General features: G+C 42.4%; 1 protein-coding gene across 2 annotated transcripts in view; it reads right to left on the bottom strand.

The window, feature by feature from the left end:
• The window catches only part of LOC109520915 (interleukin-1 receptor accessory protein-like 1), a 222,431-nt gene extending 200,603 nt beyond the window's left edge, over positions 1–21,828 (bottom strand). For both annotated transcript variants that reach the window (XM_019878514.1, XM_019878515.1), the window contains exons 1-2: positions 21,444–21,828; positions 1,699–1,796 (exon numbers count right to left, since the gene is read on the bottom strand). In XM_019878514.1, coding sequence (XP_019734073.1) covers positions 1,699–1,780 — 82 coding nt within the window. In that variant the 5' untranslated portion in view covers positions 1,781–1,796; positions 21,444–21,828. The remainder of the gene's footprint in view (positions 1–1,698; positions 1,797–21,443) is intronic.
• Positions 21,829–22,077: the final 249 nt, after the last annotated feature.

Raw genomic sequence — 22,077 nt, 5'->3', positions numbered from 1 at the left:
AACCGATCCCGCGCTGCCCGCACACAAGTCAACAAGTGTACCACGACGCCACCAGCGACTTTGCTAATAACACTGTATTCAATTTATTGATTTCTACAATCATTCAGCTGCACGCTGATGTCATATTTATGAAATGAAATACAATGACATCCACGACACACATCATCGGAGCACAGAATCTGTCTGCCTGAACCTACATCAAATTAAACACAGCCTATGCCACAACTTGGACCTGGTTTCCCCACGTCTAGTCTACTTTGTGTCATCAAATTTCCTGGTGCGCGGGTGGCATCACAGAAAATGCCCTTGGTCCGCCAGAACGCCCAGCGATGTGAAACAGGGTCTGTCAAATTGCCAAACGCTGTCATATAGACTTGCCCCGGCATGAAAATGAACATGTGCCAGTTTTTACACCGAGCGCACGTGCACCTGTCTGCAAACATAGGGTCCTCAGAGTTACGGTATGTCATCAGATTCAACGAAATATGCGTTTCCATGTCATAATACTCACCCACAGTCACTAGTCACTTGATATTACATATACAATATCTAGTGGTCTTTTTTTAGCCGTGCATGCAGTCTTAAACAACATGGCTTGTAATAAGGAAAGAAGAGACAATATAAAGAGAGGGATGCTGGTGAAAGAGTGAAGGTCATGATTGTTCCTGTTTAAAAGTCTCGTCCCTGGAGAAGGCTAGTTAAGCATCGCCAAAAACTTAGAGAAGTCTGCTTGAGGACATACCTAATCGATTTGGTGGTAAAGTTCACCTGTGTTGTAAATGCATGGATGAAAATGTCCTCTCGTGATATAGCTATCAGATCCCTTGTAAAAAAGGTTATTCTACAAAACATTTGGAGAGGCAACAAACACCTTGCAAGTGAGTGTCCCAAAAAGCAGTTTGAAGAATTGAAATCTAATCCTGTTTGCTAATGCACTATGAGCATCTCCAGACAAATAGGGGCAATATCAATGAGGCCACTGACTCAAGGAGGTTGACTTATTACTGAAATACTGTGATGCTATTGAAAACTGCACCTTTTAGATTATGTGTTGGTGACGCAGTTGTATTTATTTTGGTCACACGATGGTTTAATGTTGCACGTAATATGTTATTGGTTATGATAGAGCTTTTGGGTTCATAGTACATTACCATCTCTCTCTCTCTCTCTCTTGCCAACACTCTTTTTTGGAGTGGACTCTCTCTCTCTCTCTCTCTCTCTCTCTCTCTCTCTCTCTCTCTTTGACATGTACTAAAGCTGAATTTGAGGCGGGCAGATTGACAAGGGAGAGAGTCCAAAAACTAGGTACCACTATGACTAATAAATTGGTTTATAAACTGTACTTCATGTAACACATCAAAGTATATATACAAAGTAGGAGGAAGCTTCCGCTCCTTTGGTTAGACTTTCTCTAGTCTGTGTATGATGGATATTTTGTAGTTATGCTTACAAATGTCTGTGAGGTCAAGGATTTACAGATGCCGGATAAGAGATTTACTTCATTGCAGTTTTTATTTTTATTTTGTGGGAGTGGGATTAGGCTTGTGCACTCCAATATTCCAATACTAATGCTGGAATCCTTAACAAATGTGGCCCAGCTCAACCTATTTTTGCTCAATAGTTAATTAGTAGCTGTCTTTTAGTTTGGTGGTCACTGGATTTTTGCAGCTTGTTACATATAAAGAGTACAAAACTTACCTGAGCCTCTCTTTGATACCACTCTCAGGCAATGGACCACAATTGCATGAAGTAGGACCAGAAAGGGTATGGATGCTTTCATGTTTTTCCCCCAGGTCCTAAAGCAATACGAGAGCAAAAGTTACTTGTTGTACAAAGTACATCAGCAGAGCCAATCATGATTAATGGCTACGGCAAACATAAAGACAGAAAGACAACAATTAGAGTGAACACTTCAATGGCACAAAGCGAGTTGGGCACACACAGAATCGAGGCAGCAAGCAAGTCTTAAATAAAATGAGACCATTTTGAATTTGGGGGTTTCAAGCTCGGCTTTTTTTGAACAGAATAAATGCTCAACTACTTGCTCTAAGAGGGCGCTCCTGTTCTTATTTCAGACAAATGGCAAATATGCTTTACAACGGTTCCACAAAGCTGCATTAGAAAGCCTTTAACAAGAACACTGAAAAGCTACAATAGCCCCTGAGACCTTTGGAGGAATGTGAAACTGGGCAGCAGCTAAAGATGGTGACAGGACTGTTTTCTCCTTTTCAAAAGGCCTTTTGTCATCATGCCCTTGCTAGCTGCAACTAGCCCCACCTCCAAAAAAGCAACATGGCAGAAATATGTTATATTTTCCTTTTAATAAGTTCTGGGTTAGGTTCAAATCTGCAAAATTAGCACTTAAATCTCCGGTCGCTTTCTTTGGACTGAAGATGGGGAAAAAAAAAACACTTAATCACGAGTATTGTCTGGCATTGGTATCATATCAGCATGCACTGTGGACCCAACATGCTTTTGCAAGACATTTCTTTGTTTAGTTAAAACACAACAGAAGCCGACGATGTCCAAGACACCAAAAAAGCAGCCATGTTACTGTATACAGTGTATGATGATACGGAATGAGCAAATTAAGCTTGAGGCATTAAAGGAGACTCAAAGTGTCAGATGTGGAGCGTGCAGAGCCCAGAGCGGTAGGAGAGATGGGTTCCCATTGCCAGGAGAGCGGGCCAGTGTAAGCTGTACAAGGGAAGTCCAACAGCCAGAGGGAAAAGGCTGCCCGAGCTCTGGCAAGACTGTAGCAGACTGAACACACTCATACTGCACCGCATGATCTCCTTTGTGAGCGGCCGGGCATTAATGAATTCAGGATGTTCCGAGAGAATTTGACATTGATTGCAGTCATGAATATGTTGGATTAATCTCCTGCACTGTAGCTTGAAAGAACTTCTAGCAACTACTTGGGAATATTGACATGTCAAAAATTGGAGTACCAAGTGGTTATTGCACCGCATTTCAAAACGAAGGGGTGTCCAGCCCGAGAAATGTGTCAGATGAGTTCACTTGAGGTGTTTAATCAATTCCAAATTTAAAAATTAATCAACTCATAGTGACAAACCAAAAACTTAAGCCTCTCATCTTGCACATGTGGCACTTGGTCACGATAAGAAGTGGTTTTACCTTAGGGCCGCAGCACCTGACCGAAATCTCACAAAGTGTGCATGGTTTGGCATCTATTTGATGAGTGGCCGTCCCGCTCCTACTGGTTTTTAAAATGTGCATCACGGTGGCACAATATGGAAAAAAACATTCTGTCACGATATTGGCCATTTTATATCACGATCACGATAGACCACAATATATATTTTCAGTTGTTTTATAAAAAACTTATACAACACGTTTGTTGTGACTGTATGCTCCTCATTAATGTTTCAGTTGCTGTGCCTGTGGCTCTTTTTTTCTTTGTATCTTTATTCTGTCATCTAGCCTTGATGTCTCACAGTATATCAACTCGGAGTACTCAGTGACACGTTGTCAGTACATCGAGCTTTCTCCCAGTGAGAGTGTCAACTCCCTTCCGTGTCTTCTGCATCCAACCCTGCTCTCTGTAGTTACTGTATTTTCGTAGATAAAACATTTTTACTTTTCAACTTCTGTGTCATGCCCTAATTCCGCTTCTTACCTTTTCTCAATTCATTTTGAAGTGACATTAAACTGGCCTGTATCAAATGAGAAATTTATTCAATAGTGCTGCTACATAGAAGTATCAAATAAAACAGAAGCAGCCTACATATTTTGACACAAATGTAGATATCAAACTAAGAGGCCTAAAAATGTTTCTGACAGATATTGATTAACAAAATGAAATAAAATAAAAAGAGCTTGACTCCAATGTGATTTTCAGAACATTTATTGTGCACATCTCTGAAGCCAAAAAATGTAAACTATTATGAAAACAAATCACGTCTAATATAAGCATTGAATATACTATTCATCCATTTTTTGAATCGCTTATCCTAAATATTAATCCACTTCTAATCTTCTTGGCCACTCCTCCCCGCTGTTGTATGGGACCCGGAACGTTATTCCTGTACTGCTGTGTGTGTAGCATTATTTTTTTTTAATTTTCCCACCAGATACTTATTAATTAAATTGCCTGCTATTTTGCTGTTCAAAGTTGGACTCGCTCTGCTTTAATGCAGTTCCAGCAACACCTCTGTGAAGTCTAACTCCTCCGTCAGCCAAGCAGTTTATTCCGGTCTTTTACGAAGTCATTAGGTTAGCTTTGCAATGAGCATGGCTTCTCTGTCTTTCCCTGTGTTAATTACTCCTTGTACTCCCTTTGTGAGAACGATACCAGGGAGAAGTGCAGTTTATTCACCGCCAAGGAGCATGTGATCATTGTCTTGGGGGAGTCTTAGGAGAGAAACCACAATGTGTTTAGCAGGCAGTACTAGCCAACCAAAGCTCATAGCTAAACTTGCTATTGCTAGCTGAGGTAGCATCTCGTGTGACGGTGTAACGACTAGCCAGCATGCATTGAGGATTTTTTTTCTAAAGTTATTAATAACTACAGTTTTGGTGTTTTTACGTTATTTTTTCCCAAAGTAATAGAATGAATTCACGTACTTTTCATTGAATGTTCATTTTAATTTTGCGCCATATGTTTGTAACATAGGATGAGAATTCGTATTATTCAAATCTCCATATTGATTCTGAGTTGCCCGCCTGGTGACAGTGTGTTGGCATAAGATGGAGTGAAAGCTATTGCCCACCCACTGAAGCTTTCTCTGGCGCATGATAGTAGGAAAGTGACACCACAGAATCTTTCCTACAGTGAAATTTTTCACAACAGTGGACTATTCACGACAGTAAATTTTATCTCAGATGTAAACACACACACACACACACACACACACACACACACACACACACACACACACACACACAAAACGTATATGTGTACTCTTTATTTTTATTCCAATAGTGCATGAGCATACGCGTATTTCCATCCATCCATCCATTTACCGCCGCTTATCCGGGGTCGGGTCACGGGGGCAGCAGCTTTAGTAGGGAAACCCAGACTTCCCTTTCCTCAACCACTTCTTCTAGCGCTTCCCAGCGGATCCCGAGGCGTTCCCAGGCCAGCTGGGTGACATAGTCTCTCCAGCGTGTCTTGGGTCGACCCCGAGGTCTCCTGCCAGTGGGTAATGCCTGGAAAACCTCACCAGGGAGGCGCCCAGGAGGCATCCTAATCAGATGCCCGAGCCACCTCATCTGGTTCCTCTCGATGTGAAGGAGAAGCGGCTCTACTCCGAGCCCCTCTTGGATGACCGAGCTTCTCACCTTATCTCTAAGGGAGAGCCCGGACACCCTGCAGAGAAAACTCATTTCAGCTGCTTGTATCCGGGATCTCGTTCTTTCGGTCACGACCCATAGCTCGTGACCATAGATGAGGGTTAGCACGTAGATCGACCGGTAAATTGAGGGCTTCGCCCTTTGGCTCAGCTCCTTCTTTACCACGACAGACCGATACAAGGTCCGCATCACGGCAGACGCTGCACCAATCCGCCCGTCGATCTCTCGCTCCCTCCTGCCCTTACTCGTGAACAAGACCCCAAGATACTTAAACCCCTCCACTTGGGGCAAGATCTCCTCCCCAACCCGGAGAGGGCACTCCACCTTTTTCCGACTGAGGACCATTGTTTCAGATTTGGAGGTGCTGATCCTCATCTCAACCGCTTCACACCCGACTGCGAAACGCTCCAGTGAGAGTTGGAGAGCCCTGATTGAAGGAGCCAAAAGTACCACATCATCTGCAAAAAGCAGAGATGTAATACTGAGGCCACCAAAACGGAGCCCCTCAACACTTCGGCTGCGCCTAGAAATTATGTCCATAAAGGTTATGAACAGAATTGGCGACAAAGGGCAGCCTTGGCGGAATCCAACTCTCACTGGAAACGATTCCGACTTACTGCCGGCAATGCGAACCAAACTCTGACATCGGTGGTATAGGGACCGAACAGCGCGTATTAGGGGGTTCGGTACCCCATACCCCCGAAGCACCCTCGACAAAACTCCCCGAGGCACACGGTCAAACACCTTCTCCAAGTCCACAAAGCACATGTAGACTGGTTGGGGAGTTCCCACATACCCTCGAAGACCCTGCTGAGGGTGTAGAGCTGGCACTCCAATCATGCCCTTCCAGGTCTCACCGTCATTGCCCACGTGAGCATTGAAGTCCTCCAGCAGAACAAGGGAGTCCCCAGCAGGAGTACTCTCCAGCACACCCTACAAGGACTCCAAAAAGGGTGGGTACGCTCAGCTGCTTTAGGTGCATATGCACAAACAACAGTCAGGACCTGTCCCACCACCCGAAGGCGGAGGGAGGTAACCCACTCGTCTACCGATGTGAACCGCAATGTACAGGCACTGAGCCGGGAGGCAATGAGTATGCCCACACCTGCTCTACGCCTCTCACCGTGGGCAACTCCAGAGTGGAAGAGAGTCCAACCCCTCTCGAGAGGACTGGGACCAGAACCCAGGCTGTGTGTGGAAGCAAGTCCGACTATATCCAGTCAGAACTTCACCTCGCACACCAGCTCGGGCTCCTTCCCTGCAAGAGAGGTGACATTTCACGCCCCAAGAGCTAGCTTCTGTAGCAAAGGATCGGACCGCCAGGGTCCTCGCCTTTCGCTGTTGCCCAGCTCACACTGCACCCGACTCCTTTGGCCCCTCCCATGGGTGGTGAGCCCATGAGAAGGGGGACCCACGTTACCTCTTCGGGCTGAGCCATGGGTGTAGGCCCAGCCACCAGGCGCTCGCCAACGAGCCCCACCTCCAGGCCTGGCTCCAGAGGGGGGCCCCGGTGACCCGCGTCGAAGCAAGGGAAACTTGGATCCATTAATTTTATTTTTCATGAGGTGTCTTTGAGCCATGCTTTGTCTGGTCCCTCACCCAGGACCTGTTTGCCATGGGTGACCCTGCCAGGGGCATAAAGCCCCAGACAACTTAGCTCCTAGGATCATTGTGACACACAAACCCCTCCACCACGGTAAGGTGATGGCTCACGGAGGTGATACATTTATTTGACACTTCATATAGCCAGTGTAGAAAGAAAAAAACAGGAAAGAAATTGCGAAATTTACGATCAGCATTCAGTTTCACTTACATCAATGTTTTGCATGATGTCTTTTACTTTGCTTCCTCCATCTTTCATTTTGATCACTTTTACCCTGTCTTCAAGCGTCAGAGGTCGTCTTTTCTTAACTCCTTGGCGTGCAAAGGTTCGTTTTGTAGCCATTTTAGCAATGCAACATTCATGCTGCGTCGGAAATTAACAATAACAAATACTTCCTGTACTACTGTGCACGTGTAAACCAGTGTGGTGGTTGCTGTTGCTGTTTCGGAGCGAAGCAGTCGGAGTCGCTGTGGCGGGCTGAGGTCGGATTAGACTTTTGCGGAAGGCTTGTTTTCATTGTAGTAAATCTCATTGCAAGGCAAGTGCAGAGAAAAAGATTTTGTATTACGCAACAGAGGGAGCAGAAAAGTGGGAATGGCTTTAATGGATGAAGATTTTTTTCACACTAGGGGGTATTTTCGCCCATGTAGGTTTCGTTGTAGAGGAGTTTCACTGTATCGTCTTTGCAATATCCATGTATATATTGTGATATTGCCAAGCTCTAGTTGGTCATCATGGTGCTACTTGTCGTACTAAATTTTTAATATTTTAGCGATACTTGGTATAAAAATTTTGAGAACCACTGCCTTAGGCCCATCGTCATTACGAGCCTCCTTGATGTGGAAGCTCTTCACCAAGATACAACCCATTTCACGAAGGGTAAATGCTTTATTTGAAAGGAGTCATCATCAAATTGTATCCCAGAGTACTAATGTCTGCATCTTCCACTCAATAGATGAATAATAGAGCTTTAGAGAAGATATCAAATCATGTAAAATATATATACAGTATTGGTTCATTTTACACCTTTCCAGAAATGATTCCTCCCAAAATTACCTGGATTTACAAAAAACAATTAGCTATTGTCACCTGACTCGTCAAATTGTTTTTGTCCACTCAAGTTTCCGCCTTCACCTCTCACCAACGGTACTTCCTCCTCGCTCATCCAAAAGTCAATTATTGTTGAGGAGGGCTGAGGAGAAGCAATGGTGCCCTGTTAACTCTCAGAGTTAACCCCAAGGAACACTCATCACTCATGCACACAAACAATTCTGTAATCGGCAACAGAGGTTTCATGAGCACTCCCCAGACGGTTATTGAGATGAGTGTTTTATGGCTCTTAATACTCTGTCTTTCCCCCTCTCTGTCTGTCACATGAATGTGTTCAAATCTGAAATGGTTGTGACTGATGCTTTCCAATATTCAATGCCCATGGATGACCAAACATCAATAGCAGATGGTCCTTGACGCTCACACATTGTAACTCCTCTGCCTTTTGTTTCTCCATTGTCATTGTCAAAGATCAAACAGTGATCAGCCAAAGTGCCAAAGGTGAACTGAGAACTGATTTTAGCAAGCTGAATTTGGATGTGGTGTGTTCATCCAACCAATCGCAAGTGACTCCAGTCGTTTAAAAGTGGACATTTAGAAGCTAGTATTGCAAACAACAATTCCAATAAAAATGGGATCTTGTCCATCCATCCACCCATCAATCCATTTTTAACACCACTTATTCCGAACAGGGTCGCGGGGAGTTGCTGCATGGAACCTATCCCAGCTGACTTTGGGCGGAAGGCAGACTACACCCTGAACTGACTCACAGTCATTTATAGAGACAAATGACCATTTACACCGACATGCACACCGTCACTGAGTGGGAAACCAAGCCCTTGCTCCCCACACACAACTACGGCGAGTGTACCACTACACCATCAGGGACTTGGAGTGTTGTGTTAAATGTAGATGAAAACAGACTACTGAATAATGATTTTCAAATCCTCATTTGAATACACTATAAAAACAAGGCATTGTATTTAATGTCTTTAAAATCTCTCTCTCTCTCTCTCTCTCTCTCTCTCTCTCTCTCTCTCTCTCTCTCTCTCTCTCTCTCTCTCTTCGGGCATGCTGGATCCTCTCCCAGTTGTCTTGGGGCAGTAGGCGGGGTACACCCTGAACTGGTCGCCGGCCAATTGCAGTTTGTGACTGACATTGCTTAAAATATCCAATTTACAAGAGAACACCCAAAAATAGTCAATAACAAAAGCAGCATAAGATGACTAGCATTGGCAGTGAAAATGAAACACATTTTACATGGTTGCACCACACATAGTACCGTATTGGCCCGAACATAAGACGCCCCTAATTATAAGACGACCCCCTCTTTTTCAAGACTCAAGTTTGAAAAAATACTTTTTGTACACCAAATTAATTTTTATACAGAAAATAATGAGAGTACATCTGAAACAAATGATTATAACAATATATTTGAGAGAAAAAGCATGTTATTTTGCCTCATTCAAATCTAAAGTGCAATCACATTCGTAAATGAATGGCTTCTGGTTTTTGAAATGTAAATGACATCATGACTTCTCATCAGCTGCCGGTTAACCTGGCCGACTACGTTTCTCCATTTTCTGTTATCTCTTCTATTATTTTCTTCTCTTTTCCTTCTTACCGCTATTTTTTATTTTTCTTCTTCGTGCTACCGCTATTTTTATTTTTATTCTTCATGGCAGGGGTTCACTTTGGCCTGGGAGTCAAGTTCAGCATTCGCTTCAATGATATCTGGCGCCATCTAGCGTTGTGAATGGGTGTCATGTCTAGGCCCCGAATATAAGACAACCCCCACTTTTTCAATTTTATTTCAATGCAAAAAACACCGTCTTATATTCGGGCCGATACGGTAATTTTTACTGCTCATTCGATAAGCACATGTTCATTTTAAATGGGAAAACTGACTACCAATCGTGCAAAATGTTTTCGCAAGAAGCATTTTCCCAGTTTTCTTTTTTTAAACTTTATTAGTCAAGTGTTAAAAGTACATGCAGATATAATGACAAAAAAAAAAACCTTCCCAAATTAAGTGTCACATCCAAATAAATAGCACTTGAACCACACATCTGCTCAGCCGCTAAAATGATGAGACATTTTAGTCACTGCTGAGAGCTTCACAGGACAATGCAAATGAGCTTCCAACATGATAATGAGCGATCTGCATCTCCTTGCTCTGCAGCTAAAATTGAATACCACAGGGACAAGTAGGGCTGTGTCCCTAGGCCCTTCATGTAAAATGGTCTGTCAATCACAAACCCTGTTGAGAGCCAATTCTGCTGTTTCTGCTCTAACTGTGTTCTGGCTGGGAAAAGCACCACTAAGCTATGTAACTCAGAGTATGAAGGATACCTGAGCTGCTTAACATGTCTCTGGATGACTGCCGTTACCCAACCTGGAGACCTGCACAGCACATGCGTTCGACTGAGCCAATTAAATAATGAGAATATAGAACTCGATCTCTTAGTTGAATCTTTTAAGTCCAACAATCCGGTTCAATCCATAATCCTACCAAAATTGCCCTTTCAAAGTCACACAAATAATCAAGGTTTGAATGACCGTGACGGGCAGAACTTCATATGTAACCTTCTCATAGCTCACGTAACCTCAGCATATACATCTATCCATTTTCTGATCCACATATCCTCACGAGGGTCGCGGGGAGTGCTGGAGCCTATCCCAGCCGTCTTCGGGCAGTAGGCGGGGGACACCCTGAACTGGTTGCCAGCCAATCGCAGGCCACACATAGACAATCATTCGCGCTCACAATCACACCTACGGACAATTTAGAGTGTTCAATTAACCTGCCATGCATGTCTTTGGAATGTGGGAGGAAATCGGGGTACCCGGAGAAATTCCACGCAGGCATGTAGGAGAAAATGCAAACAACACACAGAAAGGCCGGAGCCGGAATCAAAGCCTGCACCTCTGCACTGTGAGGCCGAGGCGCTAACCAGTCACCCACCGGGCCGCCCCTCAGCACATCTTACTCAGAATTTCTGTTCAAGGAACTTCGAAAGAATTAAATGTGTGTGTTTTGATTTGCTTTGACTTTTTGGAGGTGCCACCACATCAAGGTTAGAATAATTTGGCATGTTTCATTATGGATTGTTTTTATTTCTGTTTAACTTTTGTTTTTCAAATTCAGTTAGTTTCAATTACTTCCAAGAGTGAGTTTGTTTATTATTATTTTTATTTAACTCCATGCTGCCTGCCATATTAAGTGTGACAACAAAGCTTGTATAAGTGACCAAGTGTTGATCCCATGACCAGAGGAGTGGGAAATGAGAGGAAAATGTGCTCATTTTGCATCCCCTGGCATGCCATTTCCACCCAACAAACAGTACACATCTCCCTGAAAGGCATCCAAAGCAAATTAAGTTCATCTCTTCGAGTCTCAGTGGTCCCCGAAAGATCACCCTGAGATGTATTATTCATTTCTGTGGGCCTCAAAATAAAATACAATGGTAATTATTTCCTCTCAGTTTTCGCGCAGGGCTTCTCAGATGAGGGATAAAGGGCTTTGACCCCATACATCAGCTGCCTCTGAAGATGTATACAGTATTGAGGTAACTGATCCCACTTTAATAAGATAATTTCAGCAGAGAAGGCAGAGCATGAGAATTTTACATGGGAATTTTGTACCTGTTACAAATGACCTTGCGCTGTGGTCGACCACATCGTCTTTTATTTTCAGCTGCGGAAAAATGCTCAAATAGAGTATGCTTTGGATGCACTTGATCCTGCTAAATGTCACGACATAGTTGATGAACTCACAGACACCACCATTCAACCTTAATATTTGATGCCATTCAGATCAAGGACAACAAAAAAGAAACAACCTATGTTTGGCACTTACGATTCTCAATCAATTGTGTTGTTACCTCTGCCAAGAATTGTTCATGTATCTCTTTGCAGGATTTGTGCAAACAATATCTAACTGTGGTGCATCCCGGTGGTCCAGTGGTTAGCACATCGACCTCACAGTGCAGAGGTTATGGGTTCAATTCCGGCTCCGTCCTCCCTGTGGAGAGTTTGCATGTCCGGGAGTATGGAGTGTGCTCCTGTCATAGTTTTGTTTGGTCCAACCAACTACCCAACCACCATCACGCAAAACGCAACATCTCTAATAATGTCTGGTCCGCAGATCTGAGGCACCAGAAAGACAAGGTGGAGCTCACAGAGGTAAGGTGCAGCAAGGCCATTTAAGTATTTGGAAACAAACTATGGGATCTTAAAAAGAACTCAAAAATGTTTAGGGAGCCAGTGAAGGGGTGCCAATGTAGGAGTTATGTGCTCCTTCTTATGAGTACAAGTTAAGAGGCTTACAACAGCGTTCTGGACCAACTGGAGACGTTTAATGGAGGATTGGCTGACTCCAAAGTGAAGTGCATTCCAGAGTTGCAAGTCCTGGCAAGAAGCCAGATCCAGCATTTGGTCAAAACATTGTGTCGTTCAGGTAAAATAGGAAGCAGATTATATGATCAGCTAATTTTAATGGAAACCTATCTGCCTAGTTTGGGTAGAGACGTTAACAACCTTGAAAGAGTTCAACCAAAGTCGCCGCTACAAAACATTTCCAAAAGTCCACAACAGTGATTTTTTTTTCTACCTTATTTTCTTACAAGAACCGTTAACAGTTGTGCATGAAAGTGATTAAAGTTAGTACCAAATGGACACATTCAAAAGCTTGCTAGTTTTACAAATCGCAGAGGGTGGCTTAATTGGGCAAAAGGCTGTTGTGGTATTTCGTGGCATGGCATGGTGCAGCAGAGGGGACGACTTGACTGACGACTTTACTTCCGCATACTGCACTGCGTTTGTTATACAGGTGAGTAAGCCTATTAATTTTGAATGACATTCAGGACGAACAGTATAATATTAAGAGCTGTTGAGAATCCGTTGATTTTTGTGTGAAAAACACCACAAAATGAGGTCGTGCACTTAATGTTGGTTAATGTTTGGTTAGTTATTCAATAGACTTGTAGCATCTTTGAATGGGAATCTGAACGCAAGAGAGACACGTTTTTTTGTTTGCTGTGTATTTGAGGAGTGGATATTTTATATAATATATGCATTTCAGTATAAAAATATATTGATATATTTCTGTACTGTATGTGTACTATTGTTTTGTGGACAGTGGGCCAATTTAAGAAAATTGAATTTTTTTTCCATTTTTAAAATGGCATTTTTGTCATACGTTTGATTAGTGATGTCCTATGTAGCCCTTTTAAGGTGATCTATATACGGTATATCCCTGATCTATAAAAATATGGGGGTACAGGAATTTACTTCCACTGTTTGCGAGTTCGACTCTGATTGCCATGACATTAGTATCTGTGATCACGGTTCGATTTTTTTTTCTTTCATTTTCATGTATTTTGCCCTAAATTTTGGTTGTATACCAAAATGTACTCCCTTGATGGCATTCAACATTTGACATTTCATTGTACTTTTCATAAAGAAAACATTTCAAATGTTTCTGTGGTAATACTGTTACAATTGAATATGAATGGAATTTTGCAGCCCTGATAAAGAATATATTTTTTTCTCCATTTCCAAGCACAGATTAACCAGTAAGTAAAATGTAACCTCCTGCATGCAGGTTAAAAAAATTGCTTTCAAACAGAAGTGGTAGAAGACATAGAGATAGATTGAAATATTGGTGCGTCTTCTTTTTCTATTCACATCACTATCTATGTGAGCTGCCATATTTGTCAATTCGTGACATGACAGTGACAACAAAAAAAGAAATAGCTCTTTGTTTGATCAATGCCGCGAGTTTGTGATTTACGATGGAACAACGGGTGGAAGATTCTTTCTTCACAGCGATTGGATTTTCAAAAGATTTAACTCGCGCTGCAGCCATTGTGCATGTTGTGCGTCGCTTCGAGTGTTGATGTTACACACTGGTCATTGTCTCAACATTGATGACAGGCAGGGATGGAAGGACTGTCGAGGGTTTGTTATGGTTCCACACAATCTGGATCACTTCTGCGTTTTTCATTTCCTTCAGAGTCATTAATGTAATTTAATAGCCAGGATGGAGGTGCACCCTCTCAACATCCTCTTTCGTGTTCCTCAAAAGAAATTTGTATCACTTGCTCCAATCATTCCTTACAAAGGGTTGCAGTGCTGGGCGAGACAGCGCTTATTTCCCACCCAATTAATGAACCGGTTCATTCGAAAGCTTTTGAATAACTCTTCAATGCAAAACCACGGCCAACGGGAGCTGGTAATGGCTCCTCGAAAATTAAAAGAATCAATCAACAGAGGAAAGCTTTTGATGTCTTTGCATGCTTAGGTCTCAGCAGAACCCGCCCCAATGCTTGACATGATTCCAGCTGTTCATACTAGAAAAACAGCACCAAAAGGAATATAAATGATAAATCACCTTAGTAGAGCAGGAAGGTGATCAGCTTATGACAACAGCATCATTACACATACATCATGGAAGATGGTCAACGTTGGTTGGAACTCTTGACAAACAGAATATGGCATAACATTTGATATGAATGATATGATAAATCAATCAAAGTACACAGTGAAGGCAATCGACATATTCTAAGGCGTAGAAAAATAAGTAGTGTCGGACAAAGTTGTTTTTTTTTTTAATCTATCCCCCCCCCCATCAAAAATGTAAACAAAATAACCATAAAACATAAAACAAGGAGACACTGAAACCCCCGCACGCCGCCAAAGGCGGGGAGTGAGTTGGGTACCCGGCGGCTGGGTGTTACAGCCATCTCGTTACCTCTGCGTCCCGCGTCCTAGACGCATAATTTTCCCACGGGACGCACAGTTCCAAATAATGTGCGTTTTTGGGACGCAAGGAAATTTCTCAGTCAAAACAAACAAACACACAAAAAAAAAACTACGGCAAGCCTGAGGATTTCACGGTAACAATAGTTACCGGTAGCGTGTCGTTTCCGTGGCGTCATTTTAACGGTACCGATAAATAGTTTAACCATTAAAGTCACCGCACACGACTTGACTCTGTGATCAACGCGTTTTCACTGTGCCTCTATGTGTGTTTGCGGTGTGGTGTGTGAGTGTGTTTCTTCTAATTTACTTTCGTTTTGTTTTGTTTTCAGTGTTGGGAGGGGACGCAACAGATAACGTTATGTGCGCATGCGGGTTGCTATTTTAGTCCGCAAACTGAGGAATCGCGCCGATGAAAGTTTGAGATGGCGGCGAAAAAAACTCACAAAGGTCTACTAATTACGACATTTAAGAAATGGGAATGCCAGTCTGATTTTTCGTATGAATCGTCCAAAGGGCGTATCACTAAACTCACCTGGGATGTATGCACAGAACACGAGAGCGAGATACGACAAGAGGCACGATTATGAGGCAAGTTGGTCATTAGATTTGTAGGCTAATCGCTATGAAAAATATGATGAAACAGTATTGGTTATTCTATAATTTACTGGTTGTAGCATGGTACCTTTATGAATAAAACATTCGTCACAAGGGGTAGTAATGCTAATGTTAACTGTTGGTAGAACTAATGATGACGTGTGTTAAATTTGAAGGTTGTTTGAAAAAAATGCCGACCGTAAAGTTTTTTTTCGAGGTAGAAATTCTCGGTCGGTCGGGTTACCGGAAACACATTACTTTTTTTTCTATGCCTAAATTCTAAGTTTGTCTTCAGGGAATCAGTGAGAGAACCCTTTGCCACGAGGTAATAAATATGATTGTCATTCAGTTTAACTGCTGGTGGACATTACCTTCATCTAAATCAATTTCTCAGTGAGAGCACTCGACTCAGCTCAATCTGGAGCTGCTGGCTGGGCCTACGTTAAGTGGCTGCTGCCACTCACCAATTAATTCATGTGATGCTAGATGCCCCGGTGGCAAAGCTCAAATCAACATATTTACTAACAGACCCCGTTGGCCTGCGCAGAACCGGGTCATTCCAACTACGTATGAAAATAGACACTTCAGCTGCACGGGTTTCTTCATTTAAAGCAACACACGACTCCAAATTCAATTTCCTTCGATCTAGTAAACAGTTTGTGTGGACATAAAAAAATGCATACATCACTAGCATCTGATTCCGGTAAAAAATGTTGAAGCCGATTAGGCATCATAACAGTGACAAAGCTGAATGACGCCGAATTGGACATTTTTTACCATGTCACCTAATCACTGTGATGTTTTCTGTGCTGTAACCCGCTACCGTTCACTTTGGACTTGTTTCTTGGTCTACTGTGCTATAAAAATACGGCATCGTCAAGTATTGCCATAATTTAGATGGCAGTCCTAACAATTTCAGGTTTCATATTCTTCCTTTGAGAAAGAAAAAAAAGGACATTTATTGCAGAAGTGACAGGCTATCACAGCCAAGAAACTTGCAGGCATGTAATAATCATAGACAGAAAATATTAGAACGAAACTTTTATAAAACATGTTTTATTGTATTCACGTCGGAAGGTTGTCCCTCCTACTTGCCTTGAGGAGAAAAAACATGACGGCATTTAATGTATAAAAAAGCGTGACCGATTATCGCCCAAATTTATGTGCACATGTGTACTCTTGTGATAATCAAAGTCTGAAAACATTCGATCTAAAGGTGTAACATTTTGTACATGCATATCGATGAGGCAGCACTTGCGGCCATACGTAGCGTTTTGCAGCATGTGTGACATCACAGTGACTACGTGAACGGGTCAAAAGTGTCCAATATAGCAGCATACGGCTATGTTATTATTTTTTATTGTTGTGCCAACGTCAGATGACACAAATGTACCGTATTTTCCACGCTAAAAGGCGCACCTAAAAGTCTTCCATTTTCTTAAAAGCTCACAGTGCGCCTTGTGTATGGTCATTACGGTAATATGTCGACCCCAAAATGGGTCCTTGCTGGAGACATGCAATAGAACACGGAAATAGAATAGGGGCAAGAGAATTCAACGTTAACGAGTCAATGTTATAACTTGCTATTGGTTCAGTGAACTGTGTCGCTTGTTTTATGAACTAAGTTTTTGTTGCAGCTCCGAAAAAAAGGAGAGCTGTGGTGTTAGTTTTTTAAAACGTACCCTTTATTAATGGTTTTCACAGTCTCAACAAATACAGGTACGTCTTTGTCCGTCTCCGTGCCTTCTCTTCCGTTTGACTTGAGAGGCGTTCATGATCGCCTCCGATAAACGTAAATTAACGATTACTTCAATGAAACTACGACTATTGAAAATAAAGCATCAAAACAGAAAATCAAGCGAGGAAATCACAAAATAAATTCTAGAGCCCCCTACAGAATTAATTTTGTGATTTCCTCATTAGCGAATACACAACAGAGGAATAAATAACAAACACTTCTGAGACAGTCCAGTCTCCTACATTTTACTGACATCTGATCCTCCTGTGTGCATTTCCTTGAGCGTAGCTCCATCTAGTGGATGCATTGTAGATTGCGTCTAATAATCCAGTAGGTCCAACACAGTGAAACTCCTCTACAACGAAACCTACATGGGCGAAAATACCCCCTAGTGTGAAAAAAATTTCATGCATGAAAGCCATTCCCACTTTTCTGCTCCCCCTGCAACGAAAAATCCCCGTGTTCTGTTATACAAAATCTCTCTTGCCTCGCGACAAGATTCCCTACAACGAAAACAAGCCTTCCGCAAAAGTCTAATCCAACCTCAGCCAACAGCGACTCCGACTGCTTCGGATCGTAACACACTGGTTTACACATGCACAGTAGTCCAGGAAGTGTTTCATTGCATTGCTAAAATGGCTACAAAACGGATTTTTGGATGCCAAGCAGGTAAAACAAGAAGAGCTCTGATGCTGGAAGAGAGGGTAAAAGTGATCAAAATGAAAGACAGAGGAAGCAAAATAAAAGACATTAACCAAGAAATTGATGTAAGTGAAAGCAAATGCTGATCATAAATTTCGCAATTTCTTTCCCTTTTTTTATCTTTGTGCACATCTGTACATTGGCTATACAGTACAGTATGAAGTGTCTTTGGGATTAGGATTGTTTGATTTTAAAAATCATTGATTTAAATTCCAATTTAAATGTCACGTTTCGCGAGGTGGTAGTTGGAGGACCCCAAAAAGCAGGGAGGAGCAGGAATACAGTGGCGAAACTAACTCAAAAACTCACTCAAATAAAGTCCAGCAAAATCACAAGAAATCAAAGTAGCAAAAACCTAAGACAGAAAACAAAACATGACACGTGCACACAGCAACAATGACCCAACACTGAGTGGTCGGGCATTAAGTCTTTTAAATTGGCAACTAATGACAATGACCAACAGGTGTGCAGCTGCAGGCGGAGCTCTACAGTGCCACCTGTTGGTCACAAACAGATCCATGACATTAAATTAGCGAAAAATTAAGAAATCAATACTATTATTTTCTATCTTTTTTTTTTCACGAATGGATAGAAAATTCGAATGTTGCTTTACAGCACAACCAAAAAATGTAACTGATTTTTGGGTGGGTTTTTTTCTTAGTTATGTATCATTAAATTTATCGATTACATATTCATAAGGTGTGACAGTACTGTATGTTAATGTTAAACAATATCAAATAAGTGTATGCTCATATTTCTGCACTGCGTACAGTATTGGAATATAAAATAAAGAGTACACATATACGTTTTTGTGTGTGTATTTACATCTGAGATCAAATTTGCTTCAGTGAAAAACCCCCTGATGTGAAAAATTTCTTGCTGCAAACATGATTTCGTTGTAGAGGAGTTTCACTGTATATGAAAAAAATTACAAAATAGGCCATTCATTGAAGGTGCGCCTCATAATCCAGTGTGCCTTTTAGTGTGGAAAATACAGTAGTCGAATTTTGAGCTGACAGACCTGCCACGGACAAATGTAGTGGCTCAAGGCTGATTTTGAGTTTGAGTCTTGACGCATCGTAGCCATGTGTAGTGTGACAAACTCAACTGGGACGCTTCACGACCACGATGACGAAAGTCTGGCATGTCATAATTTTTGTTCGCCTTGCCGCATAGTGTGACATGTCCTACATTGTCCTTCGATTGAATCTTCTGCATTGACCAAAAGAAAGACAGTACCCTCCTACTTATGACGAGACACAATCACAATGTGGTGTACAGTATTTAAAAAGTGATTTGAACAAAAAGGGATATATTGGAAAGAATTTGTAGCATTTCAACTCATGCTACCTTTGCTAACTGCAAAGATAGTAGCTTATGAGCAAGCATGCTGTCATTAAAGAAATTATACACCTCAAAAGACAGTCCATACCACCCTCTCCCCAGGAACGAATTGGTCCACACTGTCTGCTTTTTCTGATCCATAGAAACAAGGCACGTGCACATTATGCCTCTGTCGACATGACTTTGACAACTGCTTAACCTGCCTCCCCAACGTAGCTGCACTGAGAGACTGAATTTTGACCCAAGCATGTGCTGATCGGGCACAGCCTGGTCAGTGACGGACTTGTAATGAGTGCGACATCTCAACATCTCGCCCGGTCGGAGACACAGACCAATATTTATTTTTTTATCTGGCAGTTTGACAATGCAGCTGACTGTCGTGATGACATAAAAGTCATATACTTTGACAAGGCCATTATTCCGCTTCAACATTTTTCCAGGGAATCAGATACCATTGATCGTTGTAGAGCATGGGTGTCAAACTCAAGACCCAGGGGCCAGATCTGGCCCGCCACATCATTTGATGTGGCCCACGAAAGCAAATCAAACATGTTGACTTCTATGATGCTTGCTAAAATTTTTACCAAAATTTCTAATTCTCATATGTAATATATAAGAGAGCTATTGTAAATTTTCTTGTTACCAAAACCCTCATTACAGTAACTTAAACTATCTTTGAATAAACATTTATTCTTGACTTCCTGATATATTCACAGTCATAACGGCCCTCCAAGGTAATTATAATGTGGCCTGCTACAAAAATGAGTTTGACACCCCTGTTGTAGAGTCTACAGCAGGGGTCCCCAACCTTTTTTGCCCCACGGACCGGTTTATGTCAGACAATATTTTCAGGGACCGGCATTTAAGGTGTGGCGGAAATAATACAACAAAATAATATGGTATGAGCTGCATGAAAACCTTGGTGTTTTCGAAATATAATAATAAACACAAGGAGCGTCTAATCTGGCCGCAACACTCTGATCGCTATGGTAATGTTTAATGCCTTCAAAATACGATACAACACAAATTCAAAGTGCATGAAAATGACGACTCACCACAGCCCGGAGCTTGATTTTCTGCAACCAGACAATCCCATCTCGGGGTAATAGGAGACAATGACACTTCCAAGTGTGTGGTTTATGTCCAGTCTACTTCGTAATTTTGTTTTAGTCGCCGTTGCTGCAGAAAACCCCCGCCTCACACAGGTAGGATGTCGGAAATAGCAACAGTGCTATTGTGGCAATCTCAGAGTATTCAGCCATAACTTTAATCCAGTTGTCTCGAACGTACTTTTAAGGCCGTCATCATTTGCGATCTCCAGCATTTTTTTTCTCATTTTGCGAGCTCCAGCGTTTTGTTTTTAGCGTCATCGGTCATGTGACGGAGAAGCGTGGCTTGACATGTGTCAAGCGTGACACAGACGGATGTAACGGATAATCCGGTAATTTTTCAAAATAAAACATCTTTCGTATTCCGAAATACACTGTAAATAAAACGGAATTTAGGCAAGTTCTTTCTGAGCAGCCCGGGACCAAATGCCCTGTGGACCGGTACCGGTCCGCGGACCGGCGGTTGGGGACCCCTGGTCTACAGGATCTTTAGTTCATTCCCGCATGAGAGAGGTTAGTAATGACGGGCTGTCGAACCGTAAGTACATCCGACCCTACAGGTGAAGGGATGCTCTGCTTCTTTTACTCAAATACGGTACCGCATACTTTTGCTAATTGAGCTGCAGGTTACCCACGTCACACATCAACGTTGTGCACACGTCTCTGCCGCAGATGAGATATCCACATCCATGTTTGCGATCATAAACGAGCATTTACCCAAACAGACCACGGAAAGCAAGAGCGGAGGGCGACACTCAAACTGGCGTAAAGCATGCTGAGGGATGACCGCCAGACACCTCGCACAAATAAAAACGTGGAATGGCAATCCGTGATTGTCCTCGCTTTGCTTGCGTGTGGGCTGTGGGCAAATGCACATGGAAGCACACCGGCAGCAGTCGTGACGCACCGGGAAATGTCCAAACAAATAACATTATGAACAAATCGCGTCAGGCACTCCCCAGTCTAACAGACTTAATGCATTTAAAACGACACTGACGTTTGAAGACGAGAATGGGGCATATGGCTATTCGGCAGTCACGAATTGTCTACGTACTGTATATTAGGCAAAAAAAAAAAATGCAGCCAGTTGATTTGACGCGTAACGGGTTTACTGCAGTATATTGATGGACTTTAATATGACAAAACGCGCAGGCAGTTATCGGTAAATAAATTCAACTTCAATTTTGGGAGGCTATGAGTTCCAAAAAAATGCTGAACTCACCTTCACACAGCTTCCGAATGTTTGGGATCTTCACTCTGTCAATTCACACAGCCATTGGGGGGAATCAATGCCCAGCTCGGCCGCAGAATAGAGCGCCGTTAAAAAAAACGAGTCAGAGAATGAGAAATCAAGTATTAACTCCCAAAAGTAGTGCAATTCTCCAAAAATAGCAACGTTGTGTCAAAAATTACATATTGCCCAATCGTGCACATCTGCAGTCTGTCAACAAACGGCGGAAAAGAAGAGAATCACGTTGGTGAGGAATCTCGATCGATAACACCACCACAATCATCGATATGGCGGATGGCAATCGGTGTGATCATTCCGTAAAATCAGTCATGCTTGCTCTCGCTCAGTACCACATAGGCGCGGATGTCCCAGTGACAACGCGCGGGGAAAGGATTCTCTCTCTCTCTCTCTCTCTCTCTCTCTCTCTCTCTCTCTCTCTCTCTCTCTCTCTCTAATCTCACAAGCGGCCGGTGATAGAGCAGAGTGCAAAAAAGGAAGTTTGTCCGTCTGTCAATACTCTCAACCTGTACAGTATTTGGGTCATTCCAGAATTGGAGGACATTTTCCATCCCACCCATCCAATTTTAAATAATCCACATACACAATACTAACACATTAAGTAATT

This window comes from Hippocampus comes, unplaced genomic scaffold (genome assembly GCF_001891065.2).
Source record: "Hippocampus comes isolate QL1 unplaced genomic scaffold, H_comes_QL1_v1.1 scaffold345, whole genome shotgun sequence".
Taxonomy (NCBI): Eukaryota; Metazoa; Chordata; class Actinopteri; order Syngnathiformes; family Syngnathidae; genus Hippocampus; species Hippocampus comes.
This window is presented reverse-complemented; position numbering and strand designations above follow the sequence as displayed.